General features: G+C 36.4%; 1 protein-coding gene and 3 long non-coding RNA genes across 6 annotated transcripts in view; 1 reads left to right on the top strand and 3 right to left on the bottom strand.

The window, feature by feature from the left end:
• The window catches only part of LOC124222049 (uncharacterized), a 26,559-nt gene extending 7,298 nt beyond the window's left edge, over positions 1-19,261 (top strand). Inside the window, exons 1-3 of one of the 3 annotated variants that reach the window (XR_011177364.1) lie at positions 3,106-3,181; positions 5,313-5,500; positions 17,022-19,261. This is a non-coding gene — a long non-coding RNA (uncharacterized lncRNA). Of the gene's footprint in view, positions 1-3,105; positions 3,182-3,221; positions 3,351-5,312; positions 5,501-17,021 lie in introns of those variants that run through there. The other 2 variants (XR_011177365.1, XR_006883925.2) reach the window with 2 other exon arrangements.
• LOC124222038 (uncharacterized) lies at positions 4,016-6,871 on the bottom strand. Its single transcript, XM_046632610.2, has 2 exons — positions 6,668-6,871; positions 4,016-6,347 (listed from the first exon to the last, which is right to left on the bottom strand). The coding sequence occupies exons 1-2, from the start codon at positions 6,707-6,709 to the stop codon at positions 4,218-4,220; spliced, it is 2,172 nt and encodes a 723-aa protein (XP_046488566.1). The 5' UTR covers positions 6,710-6,871; the 3' UTR covers positions 4,016-4,217.
• Positions 8,270-9,901, bottom strand: LOC124222046 (uncharacterized). Its single transcript, XR_006883921.2, has 3 exons — positions 9,745-9,901; positions 8,717-8,773; positions 8,270-8,518 (listed from the first exon to the last, which is right to left on the bottom strand). It is a non-coding gene; the product is annotated as an uncharacterized lncRNA (long non-coding RNA).
• LOC138191155 (uncharacterized) lies at positions 14,141-16,257 on the bottom strand. Its single transcript, XR_011177464.1, has 3 exons — positions 16,100-16,257; positions 14,932-14,991; positions 14,141-14,532 (listed from the first exon to the last, which is right to left on the bottom strand). It is a non-coding gene; the product is annotated as an uncharacterized lncRNA (long non-coding RNA).

The raw sequence follows: 19,261 nt of genomic DNA, 5'->3' as shown, positions 1-19,261 counted from the left end.
GCACAGCAAGAAGTAGGGAGTCGCAATTATGAGCTTAGGAATTATATATGCAGGTATCACGTGTAATATGCAACCGACACTAAATTAACGACCGTAAATCTGGCGGACGTTGAGGATCTCAAGAATTATGAGGTTCGACAGCATGGGAATTGCGAAAAGAATATCGTAGTACTGGATGTTAGAACGGTGAGAAAAAATTGCTTAACGGTGTTCGTTTCACATCGGTTAATTTGACAATAAAGACATAAATTACCACGTTCAAAAGTCCGTTCGGTTACACGGATCAGATAAAATTTGTCCTTGGTTAATTAATAAATTCTTCGACGAGCAATTAGTTCCCACTAGGATTTATTTATTAGAACTCCCCAGAAGGAAAAATTACGACTAAAGAAATGTTCTCGTTTTCGCACGAGATCAATGAAACAAACTGGATGCACGTTTCATTTGAAAATACATCTATGCAATTGCGAAGAGGGATTCGTTTGGCTCAACTTTGGCACTTAATTGCCTACCAATAAGCCAGCTTTGTACGTACGTGGCGAAATGAGAGCGAATAGCTAGTCGCGGCTCGTTGCTCGCTGCACTTTATCCACGGTCAGGAAAGCATGCAGATCGCGAGAACTGCTGGACAATTGTACACGAAAATTGTCGGCGGAATTGCGGATATAATATTACAATATACTGGATATTATCAGTATACGTATAGCTTTGTCAATGAGAAAATTATTTAGCCGACGTATTGCTATAGCAAATTAATGCAAAACTGTGGCTTGTCAACATTTTGAAACACTTCCATTTTGAAATAACTATTTTCCGATGAAAAAGATAAGTCATAACTTAGTTTTATACTTATTTCAAAGATGTTGGAGGAATTAAATATAGAGAGAAGGAAATATTAATATCACGATAATAGAACCAGCTAAAATTCGAATCATCGCTATCAAAATTAGGATAAACCCATCCTTTGCTGGCTTGACTGTAGCAATTTCAATTGAGAACAATGTTTTACAAACATTAATTTTGTTGATGGACGGTGAAACTTTTGTCGAAAGAATTTTTACTACATTTCAATGAGACGTGTGCAGCTCATTTCTGCATATTTGCGGGGAATTACAAATATCAGCACTCACACTCATTGTCATGTCAGCATAAATTCATATCGTAAAAGGAAATCCCCGAGTTAAACGATGTCCCGATGTAGGTATCGCAGTACGCTTGTCTCGTCATCTTCGAACAGAATGCCGAATTATCTTCAATTCGAATTGGGACAATCTTTCGCATTCATATCCTAAATTACATATTAAGCAAAGAATGAAAAAATTGAGTTCTTAAAAATTATTATCCCTGTTCGAAGAAAAAGAGTAGCTTTAAATTCATCGTTCCGACGCGATCTCTTACGCAATATTGACCACGCGTATGTACATGAAAATCACTCTTTCGTTATCACAGAGTGCAAGGCGCGTCTACACGTCGAATTTTGCGCAGGTTTATATGTGGATAATACGTTCGTACACGTATGTCAATTGGCCATTTACGTCTCTATATTTACGCTGACAATTTGAAATGTAAATTTGATAATTGAAGTGGCGCTCGTGTTACATGAAACTTTTCAATCATGGACCACCATCCACGGCAGAATTTATAAAGACCGGTTTCCCCTTGATCTTGACTAATGAACGACTACGGATATCCGTGATATTTTAATCTTCACGTCAACGGATGCGGGAACTTGATACAGCGATTCAAGTTCACGCCCTAGAAGACACTCGGCTTACGATTAGTTCATTCGGCTGAAACATTGCGCGAAAAGAGAAACTAGCTTGCTATGTAATAACTGCGCTATGCTTCTAGCCCTTGGTACTACTCTAATGTATATATATGGGGCATTCCTCGTGAACTCAGTAAACGGTTGACGACTACGTTTTTTAATTTCACCACGTCTTTACCGTATGATTTTTTAAACCCATCTCAAAAAAACTCAAACAAGAAAAAAACTTTTGGTTTCTGAAATAAAACATTTTTACGCAAGATTCAGAGTGGGACTTGGTTTTTTCTATATTTTAAACCATTTTTACTGTTTTTTTAATCGGTCTTTATATTTTCGTATACCTGTTAAAAAATTTATTATAGTAAATACCGCATATCCGATTTGATTACTCATTTTTTAATTTCTTCTCTGGCTCAACAATACACTCATGACTTGCTTCAAAATTTTTATAGTAGACTTTTAACAGGTAAAAAAATAGAAAACAACGAGGTCCCATTCTGAATACTGCGTGAAAATGTTTCATTTTGAAAACATTTTTGTTTACCGATTGGCGTGGAATGCCCCATATACCATTGATAACAAGCGGGTTTCGGCGAACCATGAGCTTGCCTTTAAACTATTCATTTTCAACCTCATCGCTTCGGGCTGGAATAATAATAATAATAATAATCAGAATTTGGTAAATCTGACTTGAGATTCGAAATCAGGGACCCGAAGGACCTTCGGAGTATCAATTTTCATCAAAATCAAAATATTTTAATTATTATTCCAACTTCCCGTTTCTCTATTTTCAGAGAAAAAAAGGAAGTTATTGTAATCATCCCAAAAACGAAAAGTTGAATCTTCACTAGATTTCCACGTTTTGAAGTTTAAGGAATAATCTCCAATCATTTTCAAATGAATAGCTATGTGTGCGTATATATGCATTTATGCATGTACAGTAGAGCGTCGATTATCCAAACTAATTGGGATCGCGAAGCATTCGGATAATCGTGTATAAAATGTGTGTATTGAAAAACAAGTGTCTACACTAATATTGATATATTTTTGTAAGTGGCAGGTGTATGCACACATTTGGTTTACTTCTTTGGAACAAAGTCCACAATTTTCCTGTTTTACCACGGAAACTCGGCCTGTTATTCGAAAAACCAGGAACTAAATAATTTTTTGGATAATTGCCGTTTCGGATAACTGAGGTTCGGATAATTGACGCTCTGCTGTATTTATGTATGGTATGTATGTACGGAGACCGGGGATAGTGGCACAAGATTCATATCTCTGCCGCTAGATGTCGGAATGGCAGCGCTGTAGATTGAAGTGTAGTTCAATTGTTTGAAAAAAAATGAATGTTGTTTATTAGAATATCGCATCATACGCGGCCTCGCAATGATTGAAAAAGTGAAGTTGAACGTGGTAAGTAATTATTTTCCATCTTCTAAATATGTTTTTTTTCTCATTTTCTTGGCTGCCTTGGAATATTTCGCAGTAAGATAATCGGAAAGGTGATTCTTGAGCTTTTATTTGATATTTGATTAGCAGGTCAGCAAGATGTGAACATTTTTAAACAAAATCGCGGGTTGGGGCAAGTTGTGACAATAATTTCGCGACAACTTGCCCCATTTCGACTGTTTCGCGGTTTCCATAAAAAAATACATTGAAGAAAAGAATTATTGCTTAAAAATATACTTTGAAAACCCAAGTTTCTTTGAATTCTGAGGATTCTACGTTTTCGATTGATTTATTTCTATTTATTCGCATAATTCTATACAATTTGACCTGTCTGTACTTCTACTTTCTACATTTTAAAATTCTCTGAAATAGATTTTCGCCTCTTTTAAAATTCGATATTGTACTGATCCTTCAACACTTTGATCACTTATCCTTTCATTCGTTAACAATATTTCACTCAAAAATTAAATCAGTATAAGACAGATGACAATATCTGTCATACATAAATAGATTGTATGTGGGTTGGTTAATCCGTTAGTGCTGTTCGATTATAAATTTTACGTCATTTTATTTGATTAGACTTTTTGCGCTGTTTTTGACATGGATTTAGGTTTCATTGTTTTTTTTTCTTGCGAATGTATCTACTTATTTTCATTCTCAGAATAATAAGCTTATTATAATACTATAGCTATGATTACAAATAATCGAACTATTTCATACCACAGAACAGATTCATCTGAAATTGAAGGAATAAATAAAAGCTAGTTGTATGAAAAACCTGTACACAAAGGCATAATATTAATATGAAAGTAACCTACGTGGTATTTATTTTTCTAGTATCACAATTTGGTAAGGCTTCCTGCATTCAGGATGAGTTTACAGTCATCTTTAACAATAATCATTCCAGATGTCTGTAACAGCTTGTGTACTTAATATAGAATTTAGGTCATCATCATTATTTGCAAAGGTTTCTGACATAATTAATCAAGTCTCCATTTTATTAGTTCACGTTACTCAGTTTGTTGTAGCGAGAAACAATAGATTCCACGTCCAGTTGAGAAAGAAATTCTTCGTCCGAATCATCTGCTATACCGGACATAAAGTTAGATGTGGAAGTTGGTTTATCTCGTTCCGGATTTTTTTCTTGAAATTTTCTTATGTTATCGTTTTGAATTGAAATAATATCTATATTTTGATAATCGGGTGGAGTCAAGTCATCATTGCTTCTAAACATGGCTAATTTGAGCTTAGTCTCAGAAACTTTGGAGGCGTTTAATTTTCCATTAACTGTTGAAAAAGCTGTTACTTTTTCGCTGTTTGTTACAGATTTGTCTAGATTATCAATACATGAGCTGAAAGCTTTTGGAACAGATTCAGTTTCTCTAGTTGAGTTGGCACTTGACTGCACAGTAACACACTGTACAGAATTTGTTTTCGATCCATCTGTATGCTGTTCATTTGAAATTGTACTTTTTGTTTCGATTTCTTCGTGAGCAACTGAATCAATATTTGTCATAGCTTGCGAAACCAGTTCGTCATCAATATCAAGAAAGGAAGCAGAAAATTCATCATCAAAGTCTTTAGACTCGAAGGCAAACTTGACATTTTTGTTAATAATACACTTAGAAGAAATTTGATGTTCTTTCATCGTGTGAGAACTTTCCTCATTATCTAAATAAGGTGGATTTTCGCATTTACTTGTCGAATTTTTCGCATCCTCTGAATTTATTTGTTTTTTTGTAACACCTGAAAAATAGCTTGTTTCTACTGATTGTCTAACATTGTTATTTCTGTGCTTGGCAGTATAATTTAAGCTGTCATCAGGATTAGTGCCATTTCTCAAGTTGCTGAAATAAGATTGTGGATTCGATTTTTCAAATGTCTTTGCACGATCATTATACAATCTACTTCCTATATTAGAATTTGAAGAGCATAAACTATTGAATGCTCGGTTATCAACAGATTTCAAGAAATGATTTTGATTTTTCAAACTTTCTAATCTAGCATTCATTTCCAACGTCGTGAAAGTTTTAGCCTTTTTTGTATACACGTTTATAACATTTTTCAGCATAACAATGAAGTGATGTTTTTTCAGGTAAGTTCCTACAGTCAGGAATGGAACATTGCCCAAAAACAGGACAGTACCAATGTCTACGAAGTAAGGATATTTGACTAAAATGTCCTTGGATATCGTTCCTTCGATGGTACCGGTGCAATCCCTCAAAACTACCAAAGGATCTGGTCGACTAAAGTCAACCCGTTGTACCACCCCTGCTAGAAATGGTATTTTACAGTTTTTATACGAATTAGCCAAAAGCTTTTTTTTTATAGTTGATATTTCATGATTGTCGAAAAAACCCTCAGTCACATCGCTCAGTAGTAATTGCCATGCGCCTTCGGAGAATAAATTCGTGGTGTTCTGTGAGCAATATTCTGAGAAAACAGATGTGTTGTCGTCGACTGCTTTCATGTTATCTATACTATCATTGTTATTTTCGAGATGAACCGAATCAGGGATAAACGGTGCAATTGTTTCGCTTGACGAATCTGGTAGTAGGCCGGCAGGTCCTGGAAATTTTCTAACCAAAGTGACGTGCTTGTTGTAACTCGGTTTACCCAATTTCATTGGAGATTTTACAGCAATATCAGGTAGTCTCGATTTGAAATTGTTTACCGTGTCAAAGTTATTGGTATTGGTAAGTTTAGATCTTTCTACAGAGCTAAACAAACTCCCGGATCTACTGCTTTTCGGGTTGGCCTTCCCAAGTCTTTCTAAAATTGAGTTCAGTTTAGAGTCAGTGTTTGTCTGATGCGACAGTGGTTCTTTGAACAAATTTGATTTTTCTGAACGTAAAGTTTGGCTATCAGCGCCAGCTGTGTTCCGCTGTGTATTTCTATCCGAGGCTACATTTCTGCGCTGTTTGAGTCTTTCGAGTAGCAAGCTTGTCCTATCCGTCTTGTCCTCCCCAACGACACTGGTACTGGTTGTTGCAAATTCAGTAGTTTCAGACTTTCCATCCACTGGAAGATATTCGTCACTCTTGAATCTTTTGAAACTGATTGTTTTCTTATCGGATGTGGCTTCAGATTGGTTTTCTCGTACTTTCTGCGATGCGTCGTTTAGGAAGTCCTAGAATTGTAAACATTATTAGCCAAGGTTTGACGACAGCCATTATCGGAAAAACGTTTGGTGAGAGAGGAGTGAAAAAAATACGTATAATAAAAAAAACCATTGAAAACTGTATTATGAGAAGCATTTATTAACTCCTAGCTTCTTATCCGGATTTCAGTCGTAAATTTTCTGTCATTGTTAATAAATACGGGTAGCATTGAAGTGCTCGGAGTGTAAAGAAAATGCGTAAGATTATTAATCAAGTGAAGTAGAATTGGACTGAATGGCGCGAGTGTGCAAAATTTCATGTGAAATTTAATAAATTTGGGGTTAGTTACCTCGTCCAGATCGGCCAGATCGAAATCTTCGCCTTCAAACATATTTGTGTTACTTCAATATACGAGACACCCAGCGTCCTTAAAATCGTCACATCATCTTTTGAAGACAAATTATTCGTTGTGAATATGATACAAGAACATAAGCGGTGAATCAAAGAATGCTAGCCACTCGTTGATCAAGTTTACATTTGCTTCTGTTATTTGCTCCTCCACGTGACGCCACTTGTGCGCATGCGCAAACAACGATGTGTGAAGTTGTCGTCGGTAGCGGCGTCAGGCGTAAATTCAAAGTTATCAACAACGATTCGCTGCTGCATTCGGGGAGGTGATAAAAAAGTTGAAAATCAGTTTTTTAAGTGCGTTGTTCAATCGAGCATTGATTTGTTATAATCGGCATGTCGCGGGCAGATAATAATAGGTTTTTGTGTGTCGTAAAGTGCGCGGTATGATTAAAGAGATACAAGTTAAAGCGCGGCGATAATAAGCGTTTGGAAATCCTTCGATCGGCTTCGTTTTGTCGTCAACTCCGTGACGACGAAAAACCAGAATTTGTTCTTGACGAAAATCTCGGAGGCATCTGCGTGAAGGAAACTAAAGATGCCAGTAATTTAGGTAGTAGTTATTACACTATTTTGATTTTCGTAATAACGTTAATGTATAGTCTGAACCTCTAGACAACAATCTGCTATGAATTAAGTTCAGTTATCAATGCCTGTATTGAGATGCAACTGATTGAATACTTTGTACGCATTTTTTGTTGTTAAAACTTAACTCGAGTTAAGTTGTGATTGCATCCGGTGCCTTATTTGCGTCCCGAATGAATTCTTTGACATTTACTGGAATATTATTCAACCTGAGAAGATGTTTTTACCGATTGACAGAATACGGCGTTTGTAAAATTTGAAAACCAGAATTCAACGTTACAGCCATGCATGTTAAAATAATTGAAGGGATTCTATTAGTTCGTTTTTCCACGAATCAACAATTACACGGTGCATAAGTGACAATTGATCGCTGCCATCTGGACTAGTAAGATTTTTTTAACAATTGACACTTTCCATGGATAATCTGCGATCGTTAATACTCAATAAATAATAAGAAAAAAATTAAATTTTCAGAAAATTACCTTGAGGAATAAATAAATTTTATCATTATCGTTTTATGTATGCATCATGCCTTGAAAGAGGCCTGCCAAGTTTCAAGTACTAATTTAATTTTTTTTTCTCAATTTTCATCATTGTTATTGTTCACGAGTTACTTTGTTTTTTATTCATAGTTTAAGATCAGTCTGATCCCAGTGTGGCAGCAGTGTGATTCCAGAGTGACGTGAAAGCTAAGGATTAAGTGTCGATCATGCTTTTATTGTGAATTAACAGACTTGGAACTAATATGTGATTTGAATCTTTTTTGGTAAAGGATGAGAGCAGATTTTTAATGTACTTGGCAAAAGGTTTTTGCACCAGAGGTGCTTTTTGGGGGATTATACATATAATAGGCAAATTGCAGCGTAATGTGTGCAATTAAACATTCAATTATTAATACAATTATTTACCAGACAAAAACAAAAAAAACTACAGTAGAATTTGATGAAGCGATGGAGTATTATGTGGTTTTCATCATTTATTTTTAAACAACATCACAGAATAATAATTCTTCATTATCTGTATACAGCTAGTCAAATAATATATTTTGATATGGTTTCTTTACTATACAATGTGGCCATTGCGTTTAATTGATATCCTAGTGATAGCATCCATGTTGAGAAAAAATCTTGTTCCAAAACGTCTCGGAGGGTCGTTTATTTGCATCCGGTGCAGGAGCATTTTCCACCTTGTGGGCCACTGCAGCTGCCTGAAATGCACGCAAATATACAAATAAATAATAGTATAATGTTGGCTTACTTACGAATTTACGCTCGTCGATATAGTGAAGTAAATAATCGCGTTGTTAACTTTTCATCGAATATTTATAGTTGATTCAGTACTTCGAGTTACCCGGTTTAATCTCTGAAAAATGAATCCATGAAGTGAAACAAATTTCAATATGTACCTGATCCACCGCTGTTGCATTTACAGCTGCCTCCACAGCTGCAGCCTTGGCACGAACCTTGAATGGAAGATACTTTTTTAATTAGGGTTTATTTCATTAGTGATTTGGTAAACGGGAGGTTTATATATATTATTTCAATTCCATTCCATTTAACCACTGTTCACTATCGCGAGTTCAGAATACGTTTTCATTTTTAATTGACGACGAGTGAATTGAACAAATTCACTTTACAATAGTCACTCGTTAACTTTGTCAAATGGTGAAAAAAAATTTTAATTGTCACCATTTTGTAAATAATCCAGAAAGAAAAACCAGCCACGCCCAACGACAGTTACATTTGTACAGATATTGATAAGATTTTGTTTATTATTTTTAGATAACCCTTCACCGAAATATCATTGTCACGATGGAGGGGAAATTTTTTTATTAGTCGTTAAATAAAAATTTATTTAAAACAAGCCATTTTTTCGGCCGTCACGTATCGTACTGAATTCGAATTTTCCCACATAATATTATCTTTATTCTTCGAATTATTCGAATAATTTTTTTCTCCAACAATATTGATAACATGATATACGAATGTGGAAGTCTATAAAATAATTTCAATGAAACTTTTCTGTATCTTGAAAATATTTTATCGCAAAAACACATTATCTGATTTAGGAATTGTATTCCTACATGGAATAACAAAACGAGGAACAGCTCGGGTTCCAGTATTCTCACAATCAGTTCTACGTATGCGAACCGGTTTGTTTCACTATGCAAAAATTAATAACGTTGAAACAACGAAACGTCGAGACAAAAATTCACCGTTTTGCACCTTGGGAATGACTTTGAAGTGGTTGATAAAGCCAGATATGAGTAATATTTGGCTTTATCGCTGTTTACACCGAATTTCATACGATTCTAAAGTTGCGATATCATGATTACCCTTAAAAATCAATAGTTACATTATCGTTACGAACTTCAAGCAAATTCTATTTCCATAACTGATTCAACTCGTACGAATGAGAAGGACAAATAATTACCTTTGCTCTTGTCACAACCCGGTGCCGGCATGTTGATGCTGATTTAGACTCGCTTTAGAATCGCCAACAAACGTTCGAGTCACTTCTCTACTTCCGCGTCTGACGAATCTGGCGATCGGTGATCGTATTTATATTGCGGACCCCCCCCTCTCCATTCGGCTGAGAATAATCGCCTCGTGTGCAACGACTTGACCGCAGTGCAACGCGCGATGATCTGCTCGAACACGTCATTGTGCTGTTGCACATACCTGGGTATACTTTGACTTACAAAAAAACTTATTCGAGGATTTATTTGTACGGTTATTTGCTTATGCGATAACACCCTGACAGCCGTGTTTGCCGAAGAAGGCCATAGATTGAAAAATACAGATTCAATCACGTTGTTGTAATTTTCCAGAAAGAAAATTTATTTCTTTGTCGAGAGAATTATTTTTGAAAAAAATCACTTTGATTTATATCTACTTATCACTGGCGATGACAATATATATATACTGAAATTCTAAGAATAGAGGAAGGTTGGGCGAAAATTATTCAGTAATGGATATTGAATCAGAATTAAAAAGGTACTGAATTCTACGCGTAATCAAAAGATTTATCAAATCTTTTGTAGGAGCTTCCTTCGATTCGCTGACTTTTTTCTTCAGCTTAAGAAAATGCGTCGTTCTTTAGAGCGTCGACACAAGGCGGCTGAAGTTGAATTATTCCGGTCAACCCAAGTTAATTCTTATTGACCCTCTTAGATTAAATCGTCTTTGAAGATGGGAGTAACGGTTAACAAAGAGAAGCCTTAAAGAGAACTCCAGCTGTACGAAGATACAGGTTTACCGTCCTATTAATTGACCTTTGAATTGATTTTGTAAACGCTGTACGAACGGATATGGCTGCGAATCTATCGAATGATTATGTGAGTGTACATCATACGCAGTGGTTCCCATACAGACAGCGGGAAATTAGTAGCGTGTATTTTTTTACCGCTTTTATAATTACTCCCATTGGACGAATCGTCTCCATACAGATAGGCATCGTATCAGAATGAAGGATATCGGCCTCATTTTAACAACTATACGATGTTGAGTTTTTTTAATATTACGCCTCGAATCAATTCTACGGAATAGATTACTGGGATAATAACGCAGTAAAGTATAAGGCATAACATTTCGTTGTGGCTTGATGTGTATTTGCAGTGGTGAAAGTTCGATCGCCTAGCCTACTTTGAGAGAAATGAAAAGGAAGCGAACCGATGGTCACGAGTCGAGTGACTAAAAATTCATTGTCTCCGTAGTTCGCGTTAGCTTTCGAAAATATTAGCACTCGTCTTCCGGAGAATGAAGATTTATTGTTTCGATGGTATAGGCTTATCAAAAATATATAATGGGCAAATGACAATTGAGCGTTACAGCGTTACAAATTGTCTTTGTCAGTTTGTTGATCGTGCCACAATTTTTTGGTCATATATTCGAATAAAAGCACCTGTTTCAAACGCGTTACATCAAAGTCTGGAAAATATGACAATTTGTTTTCTACAAGAGTTTCTAATGATAAAAAATTAAATTTCAAATTTTGGCAGAAACAGTAATTGGATGGGGGTCAAATTTTCTGAAAATCAAAAAATCGACTGGCCGAAAACCCAAAATTTTGAAGATATGAATTCTAAAATAACCGAAGATCAGCGATACGAAAATTTTACACTATTAGAAATGCGGTGTTAAATATAACATCGAAAATATTCTACAGAAATCCACACCATTTTGGTGTTGATTTTACGACTACTTGGTGTCAAGAATCGAACGATTTACACCGATGTTGTTTAATTTTACTCCAATCGGTGTGCACTTTTATTAGCATCGTGTACTTTTGATAAATCGCTCAGACGAATAACTGTTTTATCGAAAGATCATTTATCCGAACGGTTTTTTTTCATCCGAAAAAGGTTTTTCAGAATAGTTTGCACTCCAAATTAACGAAAGACATTATGTAAAGATATAGAAAATGGATATTTGTGAATGTGAAAATTTAGAACGGCCGATACTTTGAAAAGTCAATGACTCGAAAGAAATGTGTCGGTAGTAAAAGTTCGAAACAAGTAAAATTTGGGTCCCCAAAACGTAGAATGACCAAAATTCCGATGGGCCCGGTATAGTGCTGGTAGACACCATCGCCATCTATTTACTGAAACTCTTAGCCGATATGCTTTCGCTATTTTGGCCCTTCACACTTCTCAATAAATGAGATTCGGTATTTTGACCTCTCGAGTTTTTGATCTTTTGCTTTGATAAAATCCGCGTTTGTGAATTTCCTTAAAAAGTACGACTCTGGAACTTGTACACTCAACTTTTCCAGTATTCGATATTTTTGTCAAATCGATACGTTTCCCTTTGTAATTTTGCTTATTCTCAAGAGTTCTGTTTGGTGTGATTTTATTTCTACATATTCGTCTTCTCAATTTTTATTTTTCGTATTTATGACCCTCCGACTTTCGGGATTTCGACCCGTCGATCTCTTATCGTTAGTTTTTCTGAAAATTGATCTTCACCCTCAGCGAAGAATTATCGCCAGTATCGCTGGGCAAGTATTAACAATTTCTTAGCTGCCACGAGGAATCCGCAATCGGCGCCACGAAAGCTTGAGGGCAATATCGAAGAGCTTTCTGCACGGACTCCCGTTTACCGATAACACAGCCAACAGCAGCAATCGATTGCTCGTAGTTATCAACTGAAGTTTAGCACACAATTCGCTGAAGTGGTTTCTTGAAGCAGTCGACGATACTAAAGATATGCGGATAACATGGATATATCCGCGACTACGCGAGACATAGAATTGGCGGGAAATTTAAACGTCTAAAGTAAAAATGCATTAAATCGTAAGTTGAATCTGATCCAAGAAAGTGTCTGTGATTCAGAAAAAATGTTTCAACCCTCAATTTTTATTATGCATAAACACTAGTCTCAGAGAAATCACATCATTCCATTAATTTTTTTACGTAAAAATCCTCACAGTTCGAACGATTCAGTTGAAAAGTAGTTAATTTTATCGGCGAACGAATTTCCTACAAATTGTCCGAGACAGATTATTTCTTGAGCTTGTCAGTTGGCGAAGAAAATTCGACATGTGCGATGTATAACATAATGATAACGTAATAATTTTCATATGTTAAACTTGTGGTTCATTCACAATTTGACTTAGACGGTCTGTGGAGAACTTATTGACGAATAAAACCAGCGATTGCTCAACAGAATTACATAAGAATTATGGTTTTTTTTTGTGAAAAAGTAGTAGTATAATGAATTTTTTATGATGTAATTAAAGTGTACCGAGGTGTTTCTCATTGAAGCATGATCGATGAGGTGGACATAAATTATAGCATCCTTTCAATCCACGATCGGCATGTGAGCAAGGCAAGACGAACGGCAGGTGTTCTAGAGGAGTACATTGTGTTTCTCACAATCAGTTGTGTAGCATATTTCAACGGACAGAATTGCAGTCCTTCAGCGTTCTTGTGTCAGCGTAAAAATTGTACAATTTTCCAACGTCTACTCAGAATCGATCGACATTCATTAGGGCCATGAATCTCTATATGCTTGGAGTACAAATGTGCATCAACGAATCTAATACCTAGCCATTCCTCTACCGGAAGCAATTGTGTGTATAAATATTTCGACAGAGGTTAATTGAGGACCTTGGAAAGTCAGTCGGATTTCAAGTTTCAACCTTTTCTCTGATTAATAATACCGTTACATTTACCCTGTGACTCCACATTCGGCATTATCGTCTGAACGGCTGTATTCATTGTCGAGTACGATGTTTGCTTGAGGAATTTTTTTTTATGTCCGCCCATTATATTCCGCGCAATGATGTCAGGTACGGTTATTGAACTCGTGTGTAATCTACCGGTCAGCTCGGCACCCGTTTGACTCGGAATAAAAACTGTAATCTTGACTTCGATACACGGATTCTTTCACGAGTCAATCGTCGGCGGAGCGGGTATGGTTTTTTTATTTATAAACTGAAAGAAACGTATTTATGCACGGTTGTTTTTTATTTCTTCAAGGTATGCTACGGTTCTTTGACGCCTTCAAGGCTTCCGCATACTGTTTTCCTATCTTTCATTGAAATCACTTGAGATGCTCGATCGGTCTTGCTGTTAATTTTACAGTAAGCATACGTTTTATCTTTCGTATCGTTGTTAAGTTGCTGCCATTATTCGATAGTCGATTGTTCATTATACCAGCACGACTTCCTTACCTTTCTATTTGTTTATCTTCCTCTTAATCTACAACAAGCTAGCATTGCGTATCGCAATTGTCAACATAGCTGTGATTGTTTTTAATCAGCTTGTAATAATCATAGTTGTTGGGTTCCAATGACGGTGATGTTTCTCTATTGACTAACCATTCGATTAGTGGAATACTTTTATTTTAGTTTTACATAATGTTCAGGGTAGATAAATTTATTACATATTATTATTGTGATACTTGTGATATTCAAGTGAAATCACGTTGAAGTAAGTATAATGTTTAGACAACATGATTCATGGCCAGTTAAATAAAATTAAGCATATTATTTGGTAGAAGTTTTTCGAACAGAAATACAAGCACAAATGAAAAAGGTAAAGACCATATCGACGTACATATTAAGACTATGTTACGTTGTGTTGAGTTAGCGCGAGTATGTTCAAATCCATTTTCTCAATCCAACCGGCATCCGTCCTCGACATTTTATTTCTTACTTCTTATGTGCATTTGCAATCCTGGCATTTGCAGTCGCTGCCGGACTTGCAGCCGCATTTGTCTGAAAAGAGAAAATTCACGATTTCGTATAATATTTGTGGGAGTAAGAATTAATAAAAAGGAAACGCAATTATGAACCTCTGAATAATAACGAAAATTATATTGCCACCGTAAATGTTTGAATGTTTAAAAATTATCTTATCTAATTTTCAATAGTTTCTCTTTTACGCCTTGGTACGACGAAATAGAACTTTTATAACGTTTATTCGTCACAATTCAACCGTATGTTCGACAAAAACTCAATTGCTTTGCTTCTGGCTCTTCGCTGAAAATTTGTAAGGTGCTGGAGTGCTCTCGCGAAATAATCGAGTGCAAAGAAATCGTGGCAGGCAATTTCAGTGATTATTTTCGCCAATAGTTCACGACGTACTTCATTGGATGAATGAATTTTATTTTTTACCTCCGGGTGCATCGCAGCATTTGCAGTCTGATCCACATTTGCATGACCCCTGGCAGTCACCTGAAAAATAACAATAAAATATCAAAAACTGCGTCTGTTGAAAAAAGTGTCGTAAGTTTGGTAAATACGAATGAAATAAACTTGGCTAATGATTTTTCGGGTCTTGTTCAAAGATCTACGAGCCAAAGTTAGTAATATTCGGCATCATAAAGACAGAGTATCATAATAAAATTTCAGATCGGAAATAATTAATCAAAAAGTACCCAACCCTGATGCTGCGAGTTTGTAAAGCAGTGTACGGGATGATCGTGTCATCATTTCAACGCAAGTGATTGCCTGCATCCTGTATGCATTCCGTTAACCGGACATTCCAGAAACGCGAACAGATCAATAGTCACGCTATCCGGTGACGAACAGTCTCGTTCATAAAGGCAGCATTATTCGTACATCATTACGATTGAATTTCGTTAAATTTATACTGTTTTATCGAATCGTGCAAATAATTCTTGTACAGAAATAAACTCGACAAAAGGTTCTTGCAAGGCGTAGCTACACAGTTGCAGACAAAATCGGTTGCTTAGCACAGGTGTTTCTTTCGCTCGAACAAACATTGTCTTGATCGTTGGACTGCCCTCAAAGACGAAGTTTATGCTTTTTCCGGTTTGGTGTATCGGTAGCAGGCCGAAATAAATGCGCGTTTGTTCTTATCGCTAAACCGAATATCCTGCAAGGCGGTTACAAAGATTGTTCACGGAAATCTTACAACGTAAATAATTATCAAATAAGAATTTGAAAATTATGATGAAGTAAGCTGAGAAAAGAGTTTATTCACCGTTAACAAGCGTATATTTGAATATGTTGAATTAATGTTTAGTTATCATTCACAAATTTTAGTTGAGCCAAATATGATTTGTTAAATAATTATTAACAAATTTCTACAGATCATTATTTGACTCAACTAAAATTTGATATCAAAACGTTTATTTTCCTATATTCAAATACATGTTAATTGTTACCGGGAAATAAATTCTTTTCTCAGTGCAACGAAGAATGCTTGCAGCTGAATTCCTTTGCGGAAAGACTTGGTCGGCGTTTTAGTTCAACGAAAAACTACAACGGTTATTGAAAATGGTTACACGTATGAAGGAAAATGTATATGTCTACGCACCTTTGCACTTTTCGTTGGGACCCGGCATTTCTGATGTGTTTCTCGGTTTTCCTCTTGTAGCTGAACGAAACTGCGACACTGTCGGTTTGCTTCTCGGTGGCTTCTGATGTGGCACCGGCCGAAGGTGTCGCTTTTATCGAACCGCAATCCCTTCCCTCTTCTTGCCGTTCCACGGCCGTGTGCAACTCTCGAAACGTGCCATGCGCAACGCTTATCATTCTTCACCCGGCCAACTCGGATGAGCAAGTAACGAGAACACACAACCGCGATAAAACTGGCCGGTGCCACCTCATGATATGAAACCGTATTGCTTAACGGTCCGAGACAAAGTCCTTGCACCGATGCAATGGCGAGAATCCGACTAATTATGCTGTCGCGTGCACGTTTTCTCAGTGAAAAATTCAAAGACAATTACAAGCTACTCCTTTGTTCAATCTATATTTAACATAGTGATAAAAATTTCAGGGTATTCTGTTTTGTTTCGACTTGGCGCGAAACAACTGATCTGATTTTAATCAACCTTGCATTGTTTGTGTATAATAGAAACTACCGAACGTGATCTGCACCTTGTTTTATCTCGAATGGAGTACAATAATAATAACAACAAACAATAGTAATAATAATAAAGGAAACAAAATTCAAAACGACACCGCTGTTGAAAGAATGCATTTCTAATTGTTCTTACTCTCATAATAATGATCTTATATTACAGTCGAGATTGGTACAAGGAAACGGACTTTTTTTTTTGTCATAGTTCAGAGTCATCGCAAGTTGATGGAATTTTTTTAATTACGTTCATTTTACATAACAGTGCATAATCAGTGAAAACAAAGATACTGTAGGTGGTCATCGCTTCATCTCATTTTCTTTTACTGGCTGCTGACCGTGAGCAGGACTCCATGCAACCGCTGTTTGTTTTCAGATGGTCATCAATGACTCCGAATTGCAGAGGGAATGCCGACAGTTGGCTCAGCAGAAAGTCGTATTCGATGCTGCAGAATATCAGCGGAATGCTCGACGTGATAACCGGTTGCATTCGCAGGAGATAAGTTTGCACGAAACGGTTGAATTCCACGCGAACTACAGGATATGTCGAACGGTATTTGGTAACTGGACTGAGGGTTAAACCCTCCAAAGATCATCCGACTGCGGAGACGAAGAAGTCGCTTCGGAAATATCTGCTTTTCTTTTGTAGGTAAAATAAAGCAAAGGAATTTTGGCAGTTATCGAATTTCGTGCGGGTCGTAGGTACATGCAGACAAACAACGCCACTTGGTTGATGGTAAGGCAGATGTCACGCGTCGAAGGTAGAAGATATCGGCGTTGCCGGAACAACAATCTCGAGACTTACAACGACGATGGGAAATCTTTGTCATTTATAAATTTCACAGCGATATTTCTTTTCTGCACCGTTTACTGTCATATTTGAGTCCAAAAATTTGATCTTGTCGTAGCGATAACAGCACGATAATTCTGGTATTTCGCAGAGATCCGCGTGAAATATACGCTTGGTTCGATTACTTGCGTGGCGCTGTAAGGTAATTATTTACTCAACCTCTCTCTGGAGTAATGGATCGGTCCAGAAGGTTCGGAATTTTTCATTCGTGGACGATCCTTCATTTCCATGGGTCGGAATAACAAAATTTCATCTCTCGTCGTTGATAAAAAATTAAACCCTCCGTTCACCTTTTCGGGAACATAATTCACCTTCAAGCATATGGACCTTCGACTTGGTATCAGTTAGGCTGCGATGATTTATTATTATAATTGCTTGTGTCATGACAGTGATTGTGATTTCGTTTCTCGTCTTTGGACAAAGACGAAAAACAAAAGTAAATCAACGGATTTCTCATCCCGATTTAAACTTTCCCTTCGAATGCGTCGAATGATTAGATAATTGATGTTAATCAGTCTAGATAAAGCGCCAGTATAACCGCAAGCTTGTTTGCTTTCGGTACAAGTATTTTAAATTTGTAATTATACTGTCTCAGCGGCCGATTACAAATTAAGATATTATCAAAGTTGTGGGAAACATTCTGGCCGGATGATTTTGCCCAAAGATTTAGCTAGTTTTCCAAAAGTTTTTAGTGCCCATCACCGAGCCCGCGGACTGGTTAGAAATCCTTATGCTAACTATCGGAATACTAATGGGTGATTATAATTGTTAATTCGTTAAATGATCCGCCGTAGAGTCCTTGATATTATTCGTCTTCCAGCGCCGTGCTCCGTTTCCTCCGCAAAATCGAGTAAACTCCTGCAAGACTTCAATGAAGTAGTGCGCAAGTCTGGATGATATTTCATCCTCGCCAGATCCTATTTTATTCATTTCCATACATCACAAACCATCCCCCAAAGGTTATTGCGGAGAGATAGACGGATTTAACTGCGTTTCACTTCTTCACGCACGTAGGCGTAACGGGCTCTAAAGTTCAGTGTTCACCATTGCACACGATTTACTTGTGTGCAAAGGGTGTCCCTCTTTAAATTGGATAGTCAAATATCTCCGAAACTGTGGTATTAAGGATACTGATAATTCAAATGTCGATACTATTATTTAACAATTTCACTACGAGATAGGTAGGATATTCGTGAACTACGAAGATCTCTTGAGTAGGTAATACAAAGATAAGAAATACATAATGGAATTATAAAGAAGAGCTTTAGATGTACGTGATGTTGTGAAATTAAATATTTAACTACGACACCGTGAATAAAAAAAAAGTGTTTCAGGTGCAGAAAACTTATAGTAAAATCGAACGAATCGACTAGAGTATTAAAAATTTTTGAAGCAATTTTAAAAGTAGAATGGATATTGAAGCTTTCGTTTACGATGCTCCTCTCAGATTCACCCACTGATTTATTGAATTAAGTAATTAGAAGCATAATATTTTTATACATAAAAATCTGTCTTATGAAATTTACAAAATTGCATGTAAATATATGTAAATTTTTAAAAGGTTTTATTTCGTTAATTATCTATTCAGTGAGTCCAAAAAATTGTAAATATTTCTTCATATAGGTAAGATAAAAGGCAACTGTTTTGTGGCATAAATTTTTGTCGTACAAGGTCTTAATTTTGAAATACGATTGTTTGAAAAGTTTGAACATCAAAAAAATCAAAATTCGGTATCTTGAAAACGGAGGAAAACTGAAAAAACGGAA

The sequence above is a fragment of the Neodiprion pinetum genome, chromosome 6, assembly GCF_021155775.2.
Source record: "Neodiprion pinetum isolate iyNeoPine1 chromosome 6, iyNeoPine1.2, whole genome shotgun sequence".
Lineage (NCBI taxonomy): Eukaryota > Metazoa > Arthropoda > Insecta > Hymenoptera > Diprionidae > Neodiprion > Neodiprion pinetum.
Note: the sequence above shows the minus strand (reverse complement) of the source record. Positions and strands in the feature narration are given on the sequence as shown.

What these genes read in the sequence shown, in the direction of transcription:
- LOC124222038 (XM_046632610.2), bottom strand. Translation starts at nt 6,709, where the DNA reads ATGTTTGAAGGCGAAGATTTCGATCTGGCCGATCTGGACGAG. An exon ending in ATCTGGCCGATCTGGACGAG is followed by an intron (nt 6,348 to 6,667) that starts GTAACTAACCCC and finishes TTACAATTCTAG; the next exon opens with GACTTCCTAAACGACGCATC.